General features: G+C 38.1%; 1 protein-coding gene across 3 annotated transcripts in view; it reads right to left on the reverse strand.

The window, feature by feature from the left end:
• The window catches only part of SMYD3 (SET and MYND domain containing 3), a 419,824-nt gene that overhangs the window by 77,376 nt on the left and 324,152 nt on the right, over positions 1-18,296 (reverse strand). For all 3 annotated transcript variants that reach the window (XM_080390483.1, XM_080390484.1, XM_080390485.1), the window contains exons 6-7: positions 8,761-8,828; positions 6,091-6,193 (exon numbers count right to left, since the gene is read on the reverse strand). In XM_080390483.1, the coding sequence (XP_080246609.1) occupies positions 6,091-6,193; positions 8,761-8,828 (171 nt within the window). The remainder of the gene's footprint in view (positions 1-6,090; positions 6,194-8,760; positions 8,829-18,296) is intronic.

The following is an 18,296-nucleotide window of genomic DNA, read 5'->3' on the forward strand; positions in this document are numbered from 1 at the left end:
GATCCCTTCATTAGATGCAAGACTCATTTAACTTTTACATATTTAGGAAATATGCCCATTTATCAAAGGTTGTCTTAATGGTATTTGCATGTGGGATGTATGGTACTAATTAAAACATTATTTCAACTGACCAAAGCTTGACTCTTTATTGCATCGCTTATAAAGAATGCAGTAAATCTTTTCCCCCAAACTGGAGAACATATATTAAATAACATTTATGAAGGCAAGGAATTATTTAACAGCCGTGAGACTTACTGACTCCCAAGACTTTCTCTTTAGAAATGCAGCACTGCCTGAGCCCCACTTCTCCCTCTGACACAGAAATTCTTTAACCATGGGTATGGTGGTTACTTTCTCATGTTCCTCATCTTCCAAATGAGGTGGACACAATTTTCCAATACTGCCAAGGAATCATAGAGTCGTTTAGGTTGGAAAAGACCTTTAAAATCATCAAGTGCAATCATTAACCTAGCACTGCCAAGCCCACCACTAAACCCTGCCCCTAAGTGCTGCATCTACACATCTTTTAAACACCTCCCGGGATGGTGACTCAACCACCTCCCTGGGCAGCCTGTTCCAGCACTTGACAACACTTTCCATGAAGAAATTTTTCCTGATAGCCAATCTAAACCACCTCTGGCACAACTTGAGGGCCGTTTCCCCTTGTCCAATTGCTTATTATTTGGGAGAACAGACCCAATACTCACCTGGCTACAGCCCCTGTCAGGTGGCTGTGGAGAGCGATCAGGTCCCCCCTGCGCCCCCTCCTCTCCAGGCCAACCCCCCCAGGTCCCTCAGCCGCCCCTCACAAGGCTTGTGCCCCAGCCCCTTCCCCAGCCCCCTGCCCAGCTCTGGACATGCTTCAGCACCTCAATGTCTGCAGTAGACATAATTTATGTTTTTTTGTAAAAGACTATTAAGCTACAAAATTTCTAGACAGAGGATTCTGTAGAAATTTTAAATCATTTATTTTAATGCAAATGGCAGGGGAAAAAAGTGAGTCCTCTTGGTTTTGCAGTCATGGGTGTCAGGGTCTTAGGGAAAGTTGTGTACAAAACTGTTCCTGAGACAGAGTTTTGTAAGTAGCCAACAGTCTGTGCTTTTTCTGTTTTGACATATCTGATCAAAATGCCTTCTAACTCAAGGGAAAATTCAGTTTTAAAAAAACAGAATGTGACCAAATGTAATATGTCAAACACACACAGCTATAAAACTTCTCCTTAGAGAATTATAACAACAGAAATACTACCTATCTTGGTTGAAGTCTATCATGAAGATAGGTTGAATTGCTGGCCATCCAAAATTATGATTTTTATTTAATATTAATTTAAAAAATTACTAGATCTGTAAGAGTACGGTCTGTTATGTGACTTTCTGCAGAGAGATACAGATTTGCTCTAACTGAACACTGAAGCTGATGAGAAGCCACGCGCCCATTCTGGAGCAGAACTGGACCTCAGCTAATACTTCGTGTCTCTCAGCAGGACTCGCTAGTTCGAACTGGGCACTGAACTAACCACAGCGATACAACTTCTGATTAGAAAATAGGCAAAATGAGCTCATGTCTGTCTGCAAAACACCAGGTAGACACAGCAATTACCAAAAAGTCAACTGAAACTATAGCACACATCTTGATGCTGTTTAAAGTGGTTACTTAACGGTAGGGAAATGATGAAGATCTCTTCACTACAGGTTGCTTGTATTTTTGAGAAAATAAATTAGCTGATAGGCTGCCTTATCACTGAAGAAGCCCTGGTGATCTCAAAGTGAAAAAATTTGCTTTCTTATAAACCTTCCCCATATCTTACATTTTTTTTGTAATATTTAAAATTCTTTTTTCCAAAGAAGAAAGTGCAAGAAAACGTAATCTTTGTATACTGTCAAAGTAACATCACCTACAATTACAAAAGCTGTGATAGTCAGCACTACAACTAACATTATCTTGAAGAACAAAACGGTGTTATAATTAGTTTTGAGCTGCTGGAAGCAAGTGTCAGAAAGCCCTGTAGTCTTTTAAGTATGGACATATAGAATAAAATCCCCACAAAAATCTATTATTTCTTTCTTCCCGCTATTAGATTCATTTATGCTCAAAAACCTGGTACAGAGTAGAGTCTACAGACTGTTAGGAGACCCTTCCTAGCCGCCTCGACCCCCAGACTATGGATAGAGATCAACAGTTTCTCCCCAGCCTTGTCCTACTTTCACTTCTTTTGTCCTCTCCTCTGTTCCCTATCTGTTGTGTTCCCTTTATGCCAGTTGCAGGACAGAAAACAGTTTTAGAGGTGACCATTTCCAGCTGATCAAGCACTACAGTTTGGGGTATTAGCATTGACCCTTACTGCCCTATATGAATTGTAAGAGAGTTAGAGCAAGGATGGCTAAGGGGGGGAAAAAAAATAAAGGCTTCCAAGCTTGAAGGAAGTTTCCTATCAAAGCCAAATTTTTAATTTAAAAAGTCTACATCTAATGAGGATTATAAATGTCATTTCAACAGACAGATAGGTTACATAATTATTGAAATGAAGGCTGTTATTTTTAACATCAACTAAAGCATTCACTGGCAAAAGCCAATGGGAACGTAGTGTGTGTTTGTTTAAAATGGTAGCTCTGTCCTCAAAGAGCATGCATTTCCAAAGAAACACATTAGAATAAAACCCAAATAATATACCTAAAGATAAATCTGAACTTTTGATTTAAAAAAAAAAAAAAAAAGGACCAGACACTTCTCCATCTTGCCAACTCTCAGTATTTTCCTATGATTCTTGCAATACACTTTGTTTTCTTAAAGCTTCAACTTGGGAAACCATACTCAATGTCTAAAAACCAGTAACATCCATGACTCATGACTTCTTAGTGCTTCAGGACTGGCAACACTGTCTTTGCCACAAAAAAGGTCTAGCTGGCTAGAATTCTTGCATATGATTTTAGAATTGATTAGTTTTCCAAATATACAGCTCCATCAAATGTAGCACTTTCATTCTATAAGGACTCAGGCAAACATTTCCTGGCTCAGGAATCCTAATTTTCTACTGACTGAGATACATTTTGGCCTTAGGATTTGAACAAATTTCAAAGCCCAAACCAAAATTCAATTAAAAACCACTAAATGCCACAGGACTTCCTGTCAAAAACATGCAAAGCCAACAAAATATGCCTAGACATGAGACTAAAAGTGAACTGAAAACTTCCACCAGGACATAAACCCGTTCTGAGGTTCTCATAACCTTGCATGCTTTTTATCACTGCCTTGATAAATATAATTCCTATGTACAGCATGAGCACTCTAAAGTGTATTCCTGACTCAACCTGCATCACACTGCAGCAGCTAGGTTCCAATGTACTGGAGTCTCCCTCTTTATATAATTGCCAGAAGACCACAATGGTCAGTCACCTCAGCTCCCTGCATCTGTTTTCCCTGTTAATAGAGATGGTCAACAACTCCTTCACGTCAGTCTATTGTTGCAGCATTCTCTGATAGAAGCACTACAAACGTGAAAAAATATTTTTGCTTCTGACTGGCCTAGTGAACACATCATATTGCAGTGGCTGAAACTTTCCTGGCAAGGGTCCTGAAGCCCTATCAAGTTTTTTCCTGTATGGATAGTAAAGCCATAGTCCTCTTCTACTAATCTGAGCTTGACTTGCTGCTTAGCTTCTAATTTCTAATAAATCTTAGTGCTTATTTACTTTCTATTATTACATAGGGGATCTCATCATGTCTTTTTCTAGTGTAAGTTTGAACAGGATAAGGCAAATTTTCTACTGCTTATAATTATTTAAGTTTTCTTCTTGCCTCATGACTTGAAACCGTTCATCTTACCACCTCAGAGCATTCAATATATTCAGAAAACCCACTCGCATTCCTAACATGTTTTTTCTGTCCCGTTAGCTCAGATTAGTAATGTAAGTAAAAACTAAGCTCGTAAAAGGTAACGTGGTTACATGTATGTAGGTGTGTAAAATCAGTACATGGCTATCAAGAAAACGAAGCTCACCTTGCTGCAGTAAGGCAGTGTGGAAAGAAGTTGTACCAAAGCTACGGTACAGAAGACAAAATGAAAAGCGGTAGCAGTTATATAAGAGGAAAAGTAATTGGGTGTTGAAAATAATATTAAATTGCCGACTTGTACGTACCTTCATAATAATGTTCTTTTCCGTTCTCCTCCCCTAACATCTAATCTAATACTCAGTTTGTATCATTATTTTCTCACTTACAACCATTTTTTTCCTTAGATACCCCCTTACTCAAAGAAGTTTGTATGTTAGACTGAGACTTTTATTTCCAGGTAAGGCAACAGGGCATCAGCTTTAACACAGTGCATACATTTTTGTGTTTATATATGTGTGTGTGTGTATAAAAAATCTTACTTGTTCCTTAGTGCAAGTTTTCCTTTCAGTACCAAAAACCAGAAGCACTCATTGCAACAAACACACCAGAACCTAGAGCTCTTTGGAAAATTCTGACTTTATTTTACTGCCTCATTGGAGGCAAAGTTTTTTATAAAACATAATCTGCCCACATAAGGTGAAGTCCTTTTAAAGCCTATATTCACAAAAATGCCAAAGTCATTGCAAAGAAACTTGTCCTATTTGCCCGGCTTTATAATTTATATTTACTTCCTGCTTGCCTTACAAGTGACTCATAGCTTACACCAGATCTGTTTCACCACTCATTTGAACCTAGAGACTTCTGTGGGTTACAGACTGCTAACCCTACCTACATCTAAACTCTGGGTCATATTTTCCCAACCACAGCACAGTCTGCATGGTGGTCACACCTGCAAGGGAATTCACCGCTCGCTCCAGAGCCACCCAGACCACCTGAGCAACCCTCCCACCCTGTAAATGCTGCTGGTTAAACAGAATTGCTTTATGAGATTTACCTAAAAACATATAACCACGTACACAAAAATCAGATAGCTTCAGAATTTAGAACTCTAATTCTTAAGCCAAATGCATCCTGGGAAGACATTAAAATCTACTGTGTTTTTAAATAAAAAATACATCTTGGTGAATTCAGAAGCCAAGAGGAAAGTTATTGGCATGGGGGTTAAATGGAAGAAAGGTGCCTATAATTCGGCTTGAACAAGAATACCAGACCAAAAAATGTCACTTAATAGCTCCAGAAAAGTATAACGCATCCTCAAAGATTTCTCTTGACAAAAAGGTCAGTATGCAAAAGCATTTCTGTGGTTCTCTACAATATTTTGCCTAAAAAAATATTTTACCATTTACTTATTTTGATGGCCTACTATCTTAGAGAAATGATACCTTGAAAAAGAAAACACTTCATAGGGAGGAAAAGAGATACTACTTGTAAATTAAAATACATATGCCCTGGATCTTCCCAGAGTTCGAAGCACAGGCATGAACTGTATTTATATTAGGTTACAATTTTGAAATGACGGATGGCTAGGGCTGCATAGGTCACTGGTGGATGTAAAGTTACATATATACACACATGTCTTTGCCGGCCTTACTAAGCAAATTCAATATTGTATTGCTGCAAAAGGTATTTACTTTTAAATTCTTTCCTAGCCACAAATGATTGTTTTTGAAGTAATACAAATGCTGTCATAGAAACAAAGCTGAGAATACTTTAGATCAAATCAGGAATCTCTTGAAAGGGATATTTTGAAGTCTTTTCTAGTGAAATGGACAAGAAAACAAACCTTATCTTGCTACTTTCACTGTCAATGAAAGGTTTACTACAACAGTATAGTTGCAGCCTGACAAATGCTTATTGTTGCAATGACTTAGTGAGCACTGCATTCCACCCAGAGATATTGTAAGTGTTTCCATCAGGGTAAAGACGTTCAAATACAAACAAAATGAAGTGCCTAGAGGAGGAAAGGAGGAACAAGAATTTATCAGGACTGCTAGTGATTTATGAGAAGTAATGATTATGGGGCCCAGGCAGTGTGAAGAGATGATTCTATTTATCATTTTCCCCTGATAGCTATGTGCTAGAAAGTGGCATCAATATATCATCAAAATATTAAGCTGGTGGCCCTGGAGTCTGGAATTTATTTAGGGAGATGTCATTGTTGCAGGTGTCTGTGATGGAAGGGAGGACAAGTTAATTACCTCTTCGCCAATCTGGATCTCTCGGACAGAGCGAAGTAAAAGCTGGTATCCTTCAAAAACGATCACACAGTTTGGGTCACAGCTGTGGTTCAGCAAAGACATGCTGTGAGGGGTGGTAGAGGGGGAGAAAGAGAAAAAGAACTTTACAGAGGAGCCTCCACTGCCATTCCCCTTTAATCATTTAAAAGCAGATAACATGATCATATCTGAAGTATCAAGTAATAAAGTTATGGAACAAATAAAATCCCTGGCAAATCAGCTGCTCTTGGTTAGTGGAGGAATATTAATGCTGAGAAGATTCCTATTCATTGCTAATTGGAGGCATGCCTGGATCTCGTCACGTGTTTATGCCTCCCGTGTACTCAGGGCAGGAGGGAGGTGGTGGCCTCCCAGAGACTTTCTAAGAGGCCTGACTAGGGGTGAGGGCAAAGCAGGCAAGCGGGGAACAAGGCAACCTAGGCAGTTCAGAGCAAAAGGTTACTACCTGGGCACTGTGTTTTATTTCTGCTGCTTCTGCTCAGCTTCAGGGCACTAACCTCACTGGTTACCCTGACCATCAGTGGAACCGCAGCTCAAAGGGACCAGCAACCAACCTGCATTTCATATCAGGCACAAAATGGATTTACTACATCCCAAAACCAAAGTACTTGGCATATAGAGATGAAAGAAGAGATACAGCCATTGCCTCTGTTTTGCAAATATTTTGGTTCAGCCGCTGTTCTTGTGGCTTGTGACAGCTGAAGCAGCAGAGCTCACTGGGGAGCTGCTGCCACCTCCAAGGGACACAAACACTGGTGGATCTCCTAACACAGGCATGCCCTTCCCTCTTTTGGGAAGAAAACTTCAGAGCAAAATCAATATCTGCTATACATTTTTGAGTCCCATGCTTCATTAGCTGAGAAACAACTGACTTTGCCAGGCCAGCATCGGTCCCACAGCAGAGTGGGGCTGATGGTTCTTCCCCTATGGGAATGACCTATTGAAAGAACAATTCTGGCATCATCAGACTGGAAGAAGAATTTTTGGCTTATCCAGCTCCTGGCTGCCTTTAATTGCTTTCTTTGACTGCTTGATTCAGCAACTCCAAATGCCGACTGTTGTTGGCAAAATAGAGGATGTTGCTGAGGGTCAGAGCTCTGCACCAAGACACGTTTATTCATTCAGGTTTTAACTCTTAAAGGAGCTATCAACAGGGGCCTGCCTCTCTTGATACCTCTTCTGGCCTAATATAATATCTGTGGTTAGTCTCCACATGAACCCAGTAGCGTACGCTGGGAGAGAGTATCCATTTCACTTATTGTGAGATCACTGGGCATACTCCCAAAGCTGCTGGCAAGGTGATGCAGAGAAGGACTGCAGGAGTTTTATCTGTTTTAAAATATATTGGGATGCTGAAGCTATCAAGCCACACAATAACATCTAACCTCTTACTGAGACTAAACAAAGCACTTTTAATCACATTTCATCTTATGGAAACACTAGTGGGTTTGATGACAATTTCATCAGGAAGCATATGAATTCATCTGGAAGGGCATATGCCTAGGATTTGGGAACCACAGGTTTAAGTTCACAATTTTCCCAGCTCAGAGTGATTTGCTACAGCAAAACTCTTGAACTGACTTGGGAAAGAGTCTCTTGCATCCCTTGGCAACACATTATCACAGAACATAGCCATTCTCTTTGCAGTCAGGGTCTTTTTTCAACCAGAAGAAAACACTTCAATAATAATAATGCTCCAAAATAATATTCCATTTTCCCCAAGTATGTGAAAGGATTCATTTCCATTCCACTACCAAATGAAATGACTGTTCTGTACTTTTCATAACACTGATTCCCATGTCCTCCTAACCGCCCTTCCCTCACCTGTACCACAAGGCAGGCTCTAAGAACATTAAGTGTCCTTAGTCAAATCTTACACGTGACATTATTAGAAAAAGAAGCAACAAAGACAGGCTCACTGAGGTATTGACAACATAGTTCAACCGTACATTCACAAAAAAATGAGATGGTAATATATATATATATAAATATATATATAAAATATAGACTATACATATTAATTTTACTAAACATATAGACTAAACATACATTAATAATTACAGGTAATAAATCTATGAAGGCAAAACCATCCCTGGTACCTACTTCTTACCTAATACAAATAAATACTAATAAGAAATTCAAATATTAACATCCATCTTTCAAGGGGCGTAACTTTTCACCTTACTGGTTTTGTAGTTATGGAAATTTACTAATAAATGTGTTCAATCTTTTTTTTTTTTTTTTTTTTTTTTAAATTACCATTTCAGAGGCTCTTGGCTGCAAAATATCTGTATTCTAAAGATGTTTCCTTATGCTAGTATGTTTCCTTATGCTAGTCCCAGTCATGTATTTTCGATGTTAGCATTTATTCTTACTTAGAAAAACTACCACCTCCACAAAAATAAAATAAAAAGATGTATTTTATTTAAACTGTTTTGATTATGTAATTGGGACTATCAAGAATGTTTTCAACTTGATCATATTTTTTATTCTCTTGTAATTTATTTGCATTTCCTAGTTTCTTGTTTAGACATGTTACCTGCTGCTTTGATGGCCCTTACAGCTACCTAGGAAGAAAGGAAAAAAAAGTTACATAGATTTTGCCTATGAATGAAACAGTGTCCACAGTACCTGGGATACAGGCCAACACCAACATCCTGCATCTCTCCATTACTGATGGTGAAACAGTTACAGGTCACCTGTAAAAACAAGGGAAAAAATCCAGGATTACCAGAATCATTTGGAAACCCCATACTCAAGTGAAAAGAAAAAACTTTCAAAATAAAATGAAGGGGCAACTGTTAATTGGATGGGAAACATTCAAGCTCAACACTGGCGCTCTTTCATTTTAGAGCAATCACATCTGGGGGACACTCTCCTGTAAAACTGCAGTCAATTAAAAGCAGAAATATTAGTATCCTGCAAAAATGTGGGGTTAAACACATGCAGAGGCCCTACTTTCCTTTCCAGAGAGTAAAAAAAAAAAAAAAAAAAAAAAAAGCCACCCTACACAGAGCCTGAGAAGCTCAGCCCAGAGACAACACAAATAGATGACAGTGACTGCTGAGGAGAAGAGTGGCTGTTTCCATGTGGGGACTCTGCTGATTCCAGGCTGTCCCAGCACCTTTTAATGAGTACCAGTGGAGCCCAAAAATATATCTGGGAAATTCTGAAGCAAACAGCAGCCTGAACTGTGGCAACCTGATACAGGCATAAATAAATACAAAGACTGTGCAATACCATATCTTTCACAGAATCACCGAATCACAGAATGGTCAGAGTTGGAATGGACCTCTGGAGACACACTAGTCCAAACCCCAACATTATGGGTATTTTGGTTTGCATGTAAAAGATCCAACAAAAAAACATGTTCAAATTACCACATAAGAGAAATATAACCTTTCATTTAACCTCAAATATTCAGCTTGATAGTGTATTCCTCCCTCATACAATCATACAAAGCTAAAGTGGTTTTAGAAAATGGAAGTTGCTTGCAAGTAGCTATAACCCTACCCCAAACTACCAGACTGCAGTTTCTCGGTGTTCAACTCCCAGACAGATCAGCACTTAGTAAATAATTAGCAAGTATCATTTTCATGGGCTTAAACAAGGACCAGAACCCAGTTCCTAATGTATCTTTTAAATATCTGATTTTTTGTTTTTTTAACAGCTGGTTTTGTGTTGTTTTTTTTTTTAATATTGTTTTTTAGACAATCTGTTGGTCAGCTATCAATGAAATATTAACAAAATATTTTATGTAGAAAACCACAGCATTATACTGCATATACAAGAAAAGTCCCAGGTCTTTTCTGCATAACTTTAGATTATTAATATCATTAATCCTCATTAGAACAAAGAATGAGTTAGAGTAGGATTTGGCAGACGTGAAAATGAGATTTGAAAGTTGCAGTTTTATCCATAGAATAATTGCCCAGAACAGTAAATGCGCACCTCTATTTTAAAGAGGTACGCTGAACAATTTAATAGTATATCTTGTCCTATAAATTGACAAATTGTTATTTATGAGAGCATTAGCCATAAGGTGAAAATGAAATCCTCTTTCAAATTTCTCATAAATTCTGACAGCAAAGTTAATTTAAATAAATGTACATGCAGTAGGGCATGTGCTTTTTTAAATGGTTAGACAATACTTTGACTAGTCTATTATTTATGTAACCCATTCAAATGTTCCTGATCAATTACCAAAAGCATACATCTTAATTATTTCTTTCCTGCTGGCATTGGATATAAAGTGTCAGACAACTTCTGAGCAAAGATTAGTCCATTTAAAGTGGCAATTATCCTAGTTCTAAAAGTATTTACTTGATTTAGGTATTTATTGAGAAAATAATGCCTTCCAGGTAAAAGAGAAAGAAAGCCAGCTTATGTGGACCTTAGCTCTCTCTAACGGATTATGAAGTAGCAGAGGTCAAACATCTCTTAGAGCTAAATGAATCCTTCTTCCTTGCAAATCTCCTATTATTACCATAAAACGTTTATATTAGCAATACTGAATGTTTATTACTGTAGAGTTATAGAGACTGTTTCACCATTTCATAGTAAAGGTACGTATTCTATTATGTGAAAAGTCTTACACACAGAAGTTGCAATAGGTTTACTTTTTCCTTTTCATAAACATTCATTAGCTTTTTATACCAGGATATGTGTGAAGAAAAACGAGATGAATAGATGCTCTGGGACTCAGACATCAAGAACTTCTTTCAAGAATAGTTTGCCATAAGGCACTTTTTAACCTCTCTATTTTAGATATTTTCATAGTATACAGTTGCATCTCAATATCCCAGAGAGGTAGTGAAATACCATCTAATTCCTATTTATTATTTGCATTTTCAAATTTGAGACTAGGAATCGAAAAAGGTATTTAAGTACATAAACACAAGCAGAAATCTAACTGGTCCCAGGAATTTTGAGCTGCATGATTTTGCACACAATCCATAAGCACAAGAAGTTTCAGGTGCTCTGAAGTTTGATTAACCACCCAGGCAACAATCTTTTCCCCCTTTTAAACTCAGGTACAAATAAAGTAAAATAAAATAAAAGCTATACACATTTAAAGTGTTACATTTTTAAATATCGGGGGGGGGGGGGGGGGGGAGGGACACGGACGGACAGCTGGTTTTGTGTTAGGGGTTTTTTGCTTTTTGGTTTTTTTTTTTGTTTGTGGGTTGTTTTGGTTTTTTTTGTAATTATAATTATTTTTTCCTGTTCTCAGCAGGTGCAGAGAGACAAATTGAGATGGTCATGGTGGGAGGCAGATCTCATCGTTTACAGTGTGAGAAATGTATATAATGTCAGTCCTTCACAGACAGTTAGCAGCTGGTAACAGGAATCAAATATAAAATCTTCATAGTCTGTCAACTGATGATGGGGTTGGTTTTTTTGTTCTCTAAAATTCTGTTGAATCTCATCTACAATTCTCTTTACATTAACTTTTAAGAGGTTTTAAATCTCAAAGTTAAAGATCAGTCCTACCAAGGGGAGTTTCCAATCCAAAAATGCACCACCAGAGGTGACGTAGCTGACACCTCCATAGAAACAAAAGGAAGAAGGCATTTCTTTTACAGAACACCTGAAGAAAAATCTGTTCTCCTAGCTCCCCAGATTCACAGACGTAGCTCAAATAACAGCTAAATCTGGAGTACGTAACACGGCTGCAGGTAAGCTGCTTGTTCCTAAAGCAATTGTTTACAGATCAAAACCTACTGGGACTGGAAGTTAACTAACTCCATTTCTAGGGGAAAAAAAACCCAAAGCAAAACAAACAACATCTTTCTCATGCATCACAGTATTTCATTCAGGTTTCATGGTCACCTTTCATTGTCACCTTTCATTGTCTTTTTTTCTGCCTTAACTGAGCCACCTTATTCCTTATACTACAATCAGGTTCTGATTCTGTGTGATCCCAGGTTTTAAAATAAGAACAAACAATTCTCAGCAATCTGGCACTGCATGAAATGTGTTCTTCCTTACAAAGGCATGGCCCTTGTCATCTTAACTCCTGCTGAATCATTTATCTCGGTTATTTAATTTGTGCTGTTGTTCAACTTGTCCCTTTTGATTCCTCTAAAAATTCCTCTCTATCCAGCTATGCAGCACCAAAACTGCATATCCCCATACGGAGACAGAGCAGAGTACTCACACAGTTTGTTATGCCCACAAATAAGGAAAAATGTCCACGTATGTCGGAACTTCAAAGTTGCGGAGATGAATTCTTTGCCATTTCCAAAATTTCTGAAATAATACATCTCCCAGCATGAGATCCAAAGGAAAATTCTCAGGGGAAAGTCACAGACTTTTCAACCCCTGTGATGCAAAACTTCCTTAGGAGTATCCGAGAGTTCTCAAGGCTTGTCATCATAGCCTGACTGCCCATACAGTTCACTAACAATTTAAACAATCAATTCTCAGTCTTTGAGTTGGCTCCAGGGCAATAAATCCTGCAAACTTATTTAAAAGGAATTGCAATTTCAAAAAACAAACAATATTTTATAAACTGATTGACTTAAGCAAAAAGATTTGCTCTTTTGAGAGACTGCACATGCTTTAAAGAGGTATCTTGGACCCAGTAAAGTAACCCACGTAGAAGACATAACCTTTCTTGGAATGGTAAACACACAGAGAATAAACCACCTTTACTGACTGACCAGTATCAGCAAACAAAAATTACTGCAATCTGTTAAATTTTATGTCCTCTCCGAGTGACATACAAAAACTCTGCAAATTTACCCCATGAAGAGGTCTCTGTTCTCAAGACGTTTGGAACTACTGTCTGAGCAATCTCTGTGCCAGACCCAACAGTCTGGCTGTGAAGATTTATTTTGGTGTTTGCATTTGACAAGGTATGAAGGCTTCAGTTTGGCAACATACCAAGGTGAAATTACTTTCAGTTCGGACGTTATTCATATTGCTTTATACCATGGATTTGCATTTGGGTTAAATAAAGCAGCCTCATACTTGATAGCAGGATATTCCAGATTTGCAATTTTGGACACTAAGACAATGAAAAATATCAACAGGGAGTAAGAGAAAGAAAACAAATAATTATTAGCTAGCATTTGCTGCACAAATCAAATTACAAACACCAGAACTAATACTCAATCATTCCAGCTTCATGTGTTCCTGTATTATAATATTATATTATAACATTATAATATAATAATAATAATAACAATGTAAAATTATAATTGCTATATAATAATTGATCATTGTGTCTTCACGTGTTACTGCAACACAGTGAGGCAGCTCTTATAGCATGTAAGAAACCCTCACCAGAAGGACTACCAAAGGGAATGTTGCACTGATAGGGTCAATATAATTTTCAGCTTTGATATACAATGACTCCAGTCACCTCTGTAAATGGTGTGACACAGCTGGTTTATTCCAACCCACCACCAGGAAGAAAGCCATAACTAACACTTTTTTCCCTAATTTATGAACCCAATGTAATGTAAATTAAAGATATAAAAAAACCCTTCACAGATCATTAAGTTTCTCATTCACACCAAAGCTGCCTGGGTATTCCTGGTCATTGGCGAATATTTAACAAAAGATGCTGTAACCAGTTCTCGGGCTTCTCGAGGGACCCAAACACTATCCAGGAGGAGGGGATGGACAGTAGATGCTGTGTGAGGCACACACTAATTCAAGTGCCCCAAACATACCCCGGAGACCCTCCAGCACCACTACATCCCCCTGTAGCTCTGCACCGACAGCTCCTTCCCCCTCGAGGATGAACAGATAGCGGGCACAGATGGTTGATAGATCTCAAAGCCGCTAACGACTTCATTTGGCACACAGAGTGCTAGAGCAACAGTGCTAAACTATAAACGCACAGTATGCCGCGGCGGTGACAGACCTGTCAAGCCCCTGTTTCGAGTGTATTTCACTCAGCTGCTCGTGGCCACAGCCCAGAACACCCAGGCTTCACAGTCAGAGCTTCCTGCTCTGCGACCCCAGCTCCATCCACTGGAGAGGGTATTGGAGAGGGAGAGGGGAGGCGGGTTGAGGTGGGAAGGCATCTGCTACCAGAATGCTGTGCTGAAAAGAGCCCTGTTACAAGGCGTATTTGCAAACTAGACCTTTGTGGCTTACACACACAGTTGCATGTCTTACTAAATAGGAACTGAATCCAATTCTACATTGCATTGTACTCAGGACTTACCTACCAGATTCCATGGCAGCCACAAGAACCAAAACTAGATGAAAGAGGCATCAGAAGGATCAAAATAAACCGAGAGAAAAAAAAAAAAATGATTCTTAGGTGTCTTGTTCCAGACAAAAATCAAAACATATGAGAACGTCTCTGGGAAAGCTTTATCTTGCTTACATTTTTTCAGTTTGAGGAAAGGGGACAAGTACTTAACTGTGATACTTGCTCAGAAGCCAAATATTGCTGCAATACCGTGAAATTTGGAGAAGTTACATTTATTTCACACCATGACTGAATTTGCAAATATTTCATTTTACGTCAAGAAAAATTCATCCTATGAATCTCTTGTGCCAAAACATGAATGTTTTGGCTGAATTAGACTATCATGACTTCAGAGCTAGTTACAGGGGAGATGTGTATTTCAAACTCTTTTCTTAGTTCTTCATCTTATGTCTTTGGAGATCTTTCTTCACATCAACTATCAATATTTCAGGCCTTTTTTGCTGTCCTAGCACATAAAAGTTTCTGATGAGGGTGCAAAACACAGGTATCCCTTGCAAAGGGCTGTCACCACCTACAAGGCAATAGACCAGAAATTTGGCCTGACATTAACAGATGATTTAATGCAAGTGTGCTTCAGGCATCCCTTTTTAGTACTCAGCTAAGTGGTGTAATTTTGATTGGAATGGAATGAAAATAGGTCATGGCAAATTATCTCCTCTCTTCTTAACCCCACACATACTTCTCCAATCTTTTAAATAAAAATATTTAGCTATGAAGCTAAATATTTTTGATTACTAAGAATTTCAAAGCCATCATTACTAGGATTAATGTTATGGTTGCTATGGGCACTTTTTTTTTTTTTTTTTTTTTTTTTACATGTGTACAAGATGTAGTTATAAACCTAAGACTTGAGAAGGTAAATCTGAAACATGCAAAAATACTGCACTCGTCGGGTAAAATGAAGTATCTTGAAGTTTTGTGGAACCCCCATTAAAAGTTTTGTGCAACCTGTCCTAACCTTTTCACAAATTTCTCCTCTGACACCAGTCAGTAATTCTCATGCTCCCTTTAGAGAAACTCTAGCTTTTTACCCAGCCCTGCAAATGTTATTATTATTCCTGCTTTTTGGAACAGAACTGAAATGCATCTATTTCTGGAGCAGAACTGGAGAGAGGGAACTGCAAAGCCACTAATGGATCGTATTACCACACGCTTGCAGCGCTTGGCATTATTAATTGCAGTGGAGTAGAGGCATGACATCCTTCTCTTCATCCTCATTTTCCTACTGGTAAATCCACTCCTGTGAAATGGGGCAGAGTTATTAACTTGATTTCAACAGCCACTGCATGTCTGCCTGTTGAAAACAAACTGCCCATTTATTTGAATGAGATCAAACTTCCTGGGCATCCCAGAGCGGTTAACTGATTCGTATTTGTCTTGCCTATTTTGTTACAGGTAGCTGTCTATCTGCTTTGTAATGGTATCTTGAAAAAATACATGCTGGACAATAAGAAAAATTAGGTTGAGATTGAGCTATGGGTGTTAATTACATAGACAAAAGCAAAACATTAATGGAATAATCTTGTATAACTTCAACTAATAATACAGGTGGAATAAATTACTGTCTGTCATCTGCTTCCATTACCCAGATGATTTCCTTTTGCCAGGCTCATAACTGCTAGGCAGCCTAAGCTGGGTGAGATGAAACCTAGCCTAAATGTTTCAGGGCTTGCCATCTTTATTCTCACTGATGCAATATAATTGTTGTTCCTTCTGGAGGTGCTTGTTGAGCTAGACTTTCATGTATATTTAGCTCTGGAAGTTCATTGACCATTAAGACTTCGGATTTGGACTGTTGGGCTTAGTGGATTTTTGCCTCTCTTTCCAGTTCTTTTTTTTCATTCTTTAACTAGTGCCCCACATTATCTTTTCTACTTGGGGGGGGGAAGTGGGAGGAAGATAAAAATCTGGGGATTTCATACCACTTCTTTAAAATTGTTTCCAGGAAATTTTTGCAATCACAAAAGCTGAGAAAAAAATTTCAAGAAGAGTAGAAAAAAATGAAACATCTCTTCCAAAATGCGATGGCATAAAATGAGTATTTTTAAATCCTAAAAACTTAAACAAATATTAAAAAAAGGTTTGATTTTGAAAATTATTCTGAAAAGGGCAAAACGTGGCAAGCATTTTTGGAGAAAAAACCCACATTTTTTCTAGTAATTTTTTCATAAGTATCATGAGGTTTTTGAACCAGCTCTAGTGTCAAACTAGTGTTTGCTATAGCACTCGATGTTTCTTTTTGCGGTAACAATCTGACAATTTAGTCAGATTCCATTTCCTTCTCCGGACAAAATAGAACAGTATTACATTTAAGGTAAAGATGGGATGTGATACATAGGACAAATTAAAGCTAAAGTAATAATTATAAGGCCTGTGTAACTCAACTACTCAGCATTCAAGGAGTTCTTGGATTTCTATAGGATGTGTGCATTCTTAGTATCTCTGAAAAATCAGCTCCCCAAGGATTTCTAGCTAGCATGGGTTTTTTTCTACATCTCCATTTTGGGGGTTATTTCAAACATCGCTCTAATCAGGAAACAGTTGAAATAATTTAATTTTCAGAATTCCATAACACTGGATGTGTTTAGTCTCAACACAGTACATACGCTTCTAGTTACTGTGAGGCATAGCTTTCATGCTGATGCCACTCATTCTCTCATTCCCATGATGCTCGTCTGACATTCTTGGACAATCCAATTTGATGATAAACCACAGTCAGTCAATGAGTTCTAACAATACCAAAGACAATTGCTAGCACTGTGCCCTATATTTGACCATATTGGGAAGTGACAAGCAGTTAAGTCAGAAAAAAAAAAATAAAAAAAATCCTGCTCTACTCCTTCGGACCCACAGGGTACATTTGGCACCCAGGACCTAAACCAGAGCACCTCAGAGCTGCATCTCCCATTGATAGGCCAGGGTGGGGGATTCTGCTTGAAGAGGCTCTGGATGCTACAGCCTGCTCCATTCAGGAATGCCTGGAGAGCTGGTACAGAGGAAAAGGAACCTCCCTTTCACATTTTGTTTGGATTCCTTTGTGACTTTTGAAAGTACTAGTAGAAAATAACTGATTATTTTCCAGAAGAGAAGGAACCATAGACATATTTTGGGTGGGTACATGGGAACAAGGCTTACGGCAACCACAACGTCTGTACCCCAGAAACTAGCAGAGAGAAAGTCACCATCCCATCCATCAGCATTCCTTAGCAGAAATGACATTATTTCAACAGAATAGATAATAACTCCCAGTATATTTTTCCACCTACAATGCAATAGAGTATTTTTCCTTTGAAATAGCATTTTTCTTTATTGTGCCAGATTAGTATTAGCCATTATACAGATTTTCTGTATTGTTACTAGACGCTATTACTAGTTAGGTAAAAAACCACACCACCTGAAGGCAGCATTAAGCTATACTTTCATTTGAGTAAGAGGCACAGAACAAAGGAAATATAATTATTTACTCCAAAATAAGCTCACAAATTAAGCTTAAACAGAGAATTGCTAGTCAATGTGACATCAAATAATGAGCTGATAAAACAACTGCAAAATAGCTACATAACAAGTAGATTTTATTAGCACAGCTAGAATCATAGCTTGCAGAAAAAGTCAGGAAAAAGCCAAACTTCTATGTATGCTTCCCACTTAATGAACTCTCTTACAGTATACAGACTGTAAATTGGTGAGAAAATGGTCAAATAATTGCATTATTTGATCTTTCACTTATAAAGAAAAAAAATATTATTTTGAAAAGTCTGTACCAGATCTCTCGGAACAAAGAAAAAAAGGAAGGTTAGACAAACACTATGTTGATCTCACAGTTCAAATGCTTGTACATAGCTAACTAAAGTTCACAGACCTGTATGTAATTGCTGTCTACAGGAAATACTTGCATTAGCAAAAGAATTTTCTCCTCACTCCTTCACCTTTGCCC

The sequence above is a fragment of the Falco punctatus genome (genome assembly GCF_963210335.1).
Source record: "Falco punctatus genome assembly, chromosome: 5".
Classification (NCBI taxonomy): Eukaryota; Metazoa; Chordata; class Aves; order Falconiformes; family Falconidae; genus Falco; species Falco punctatus.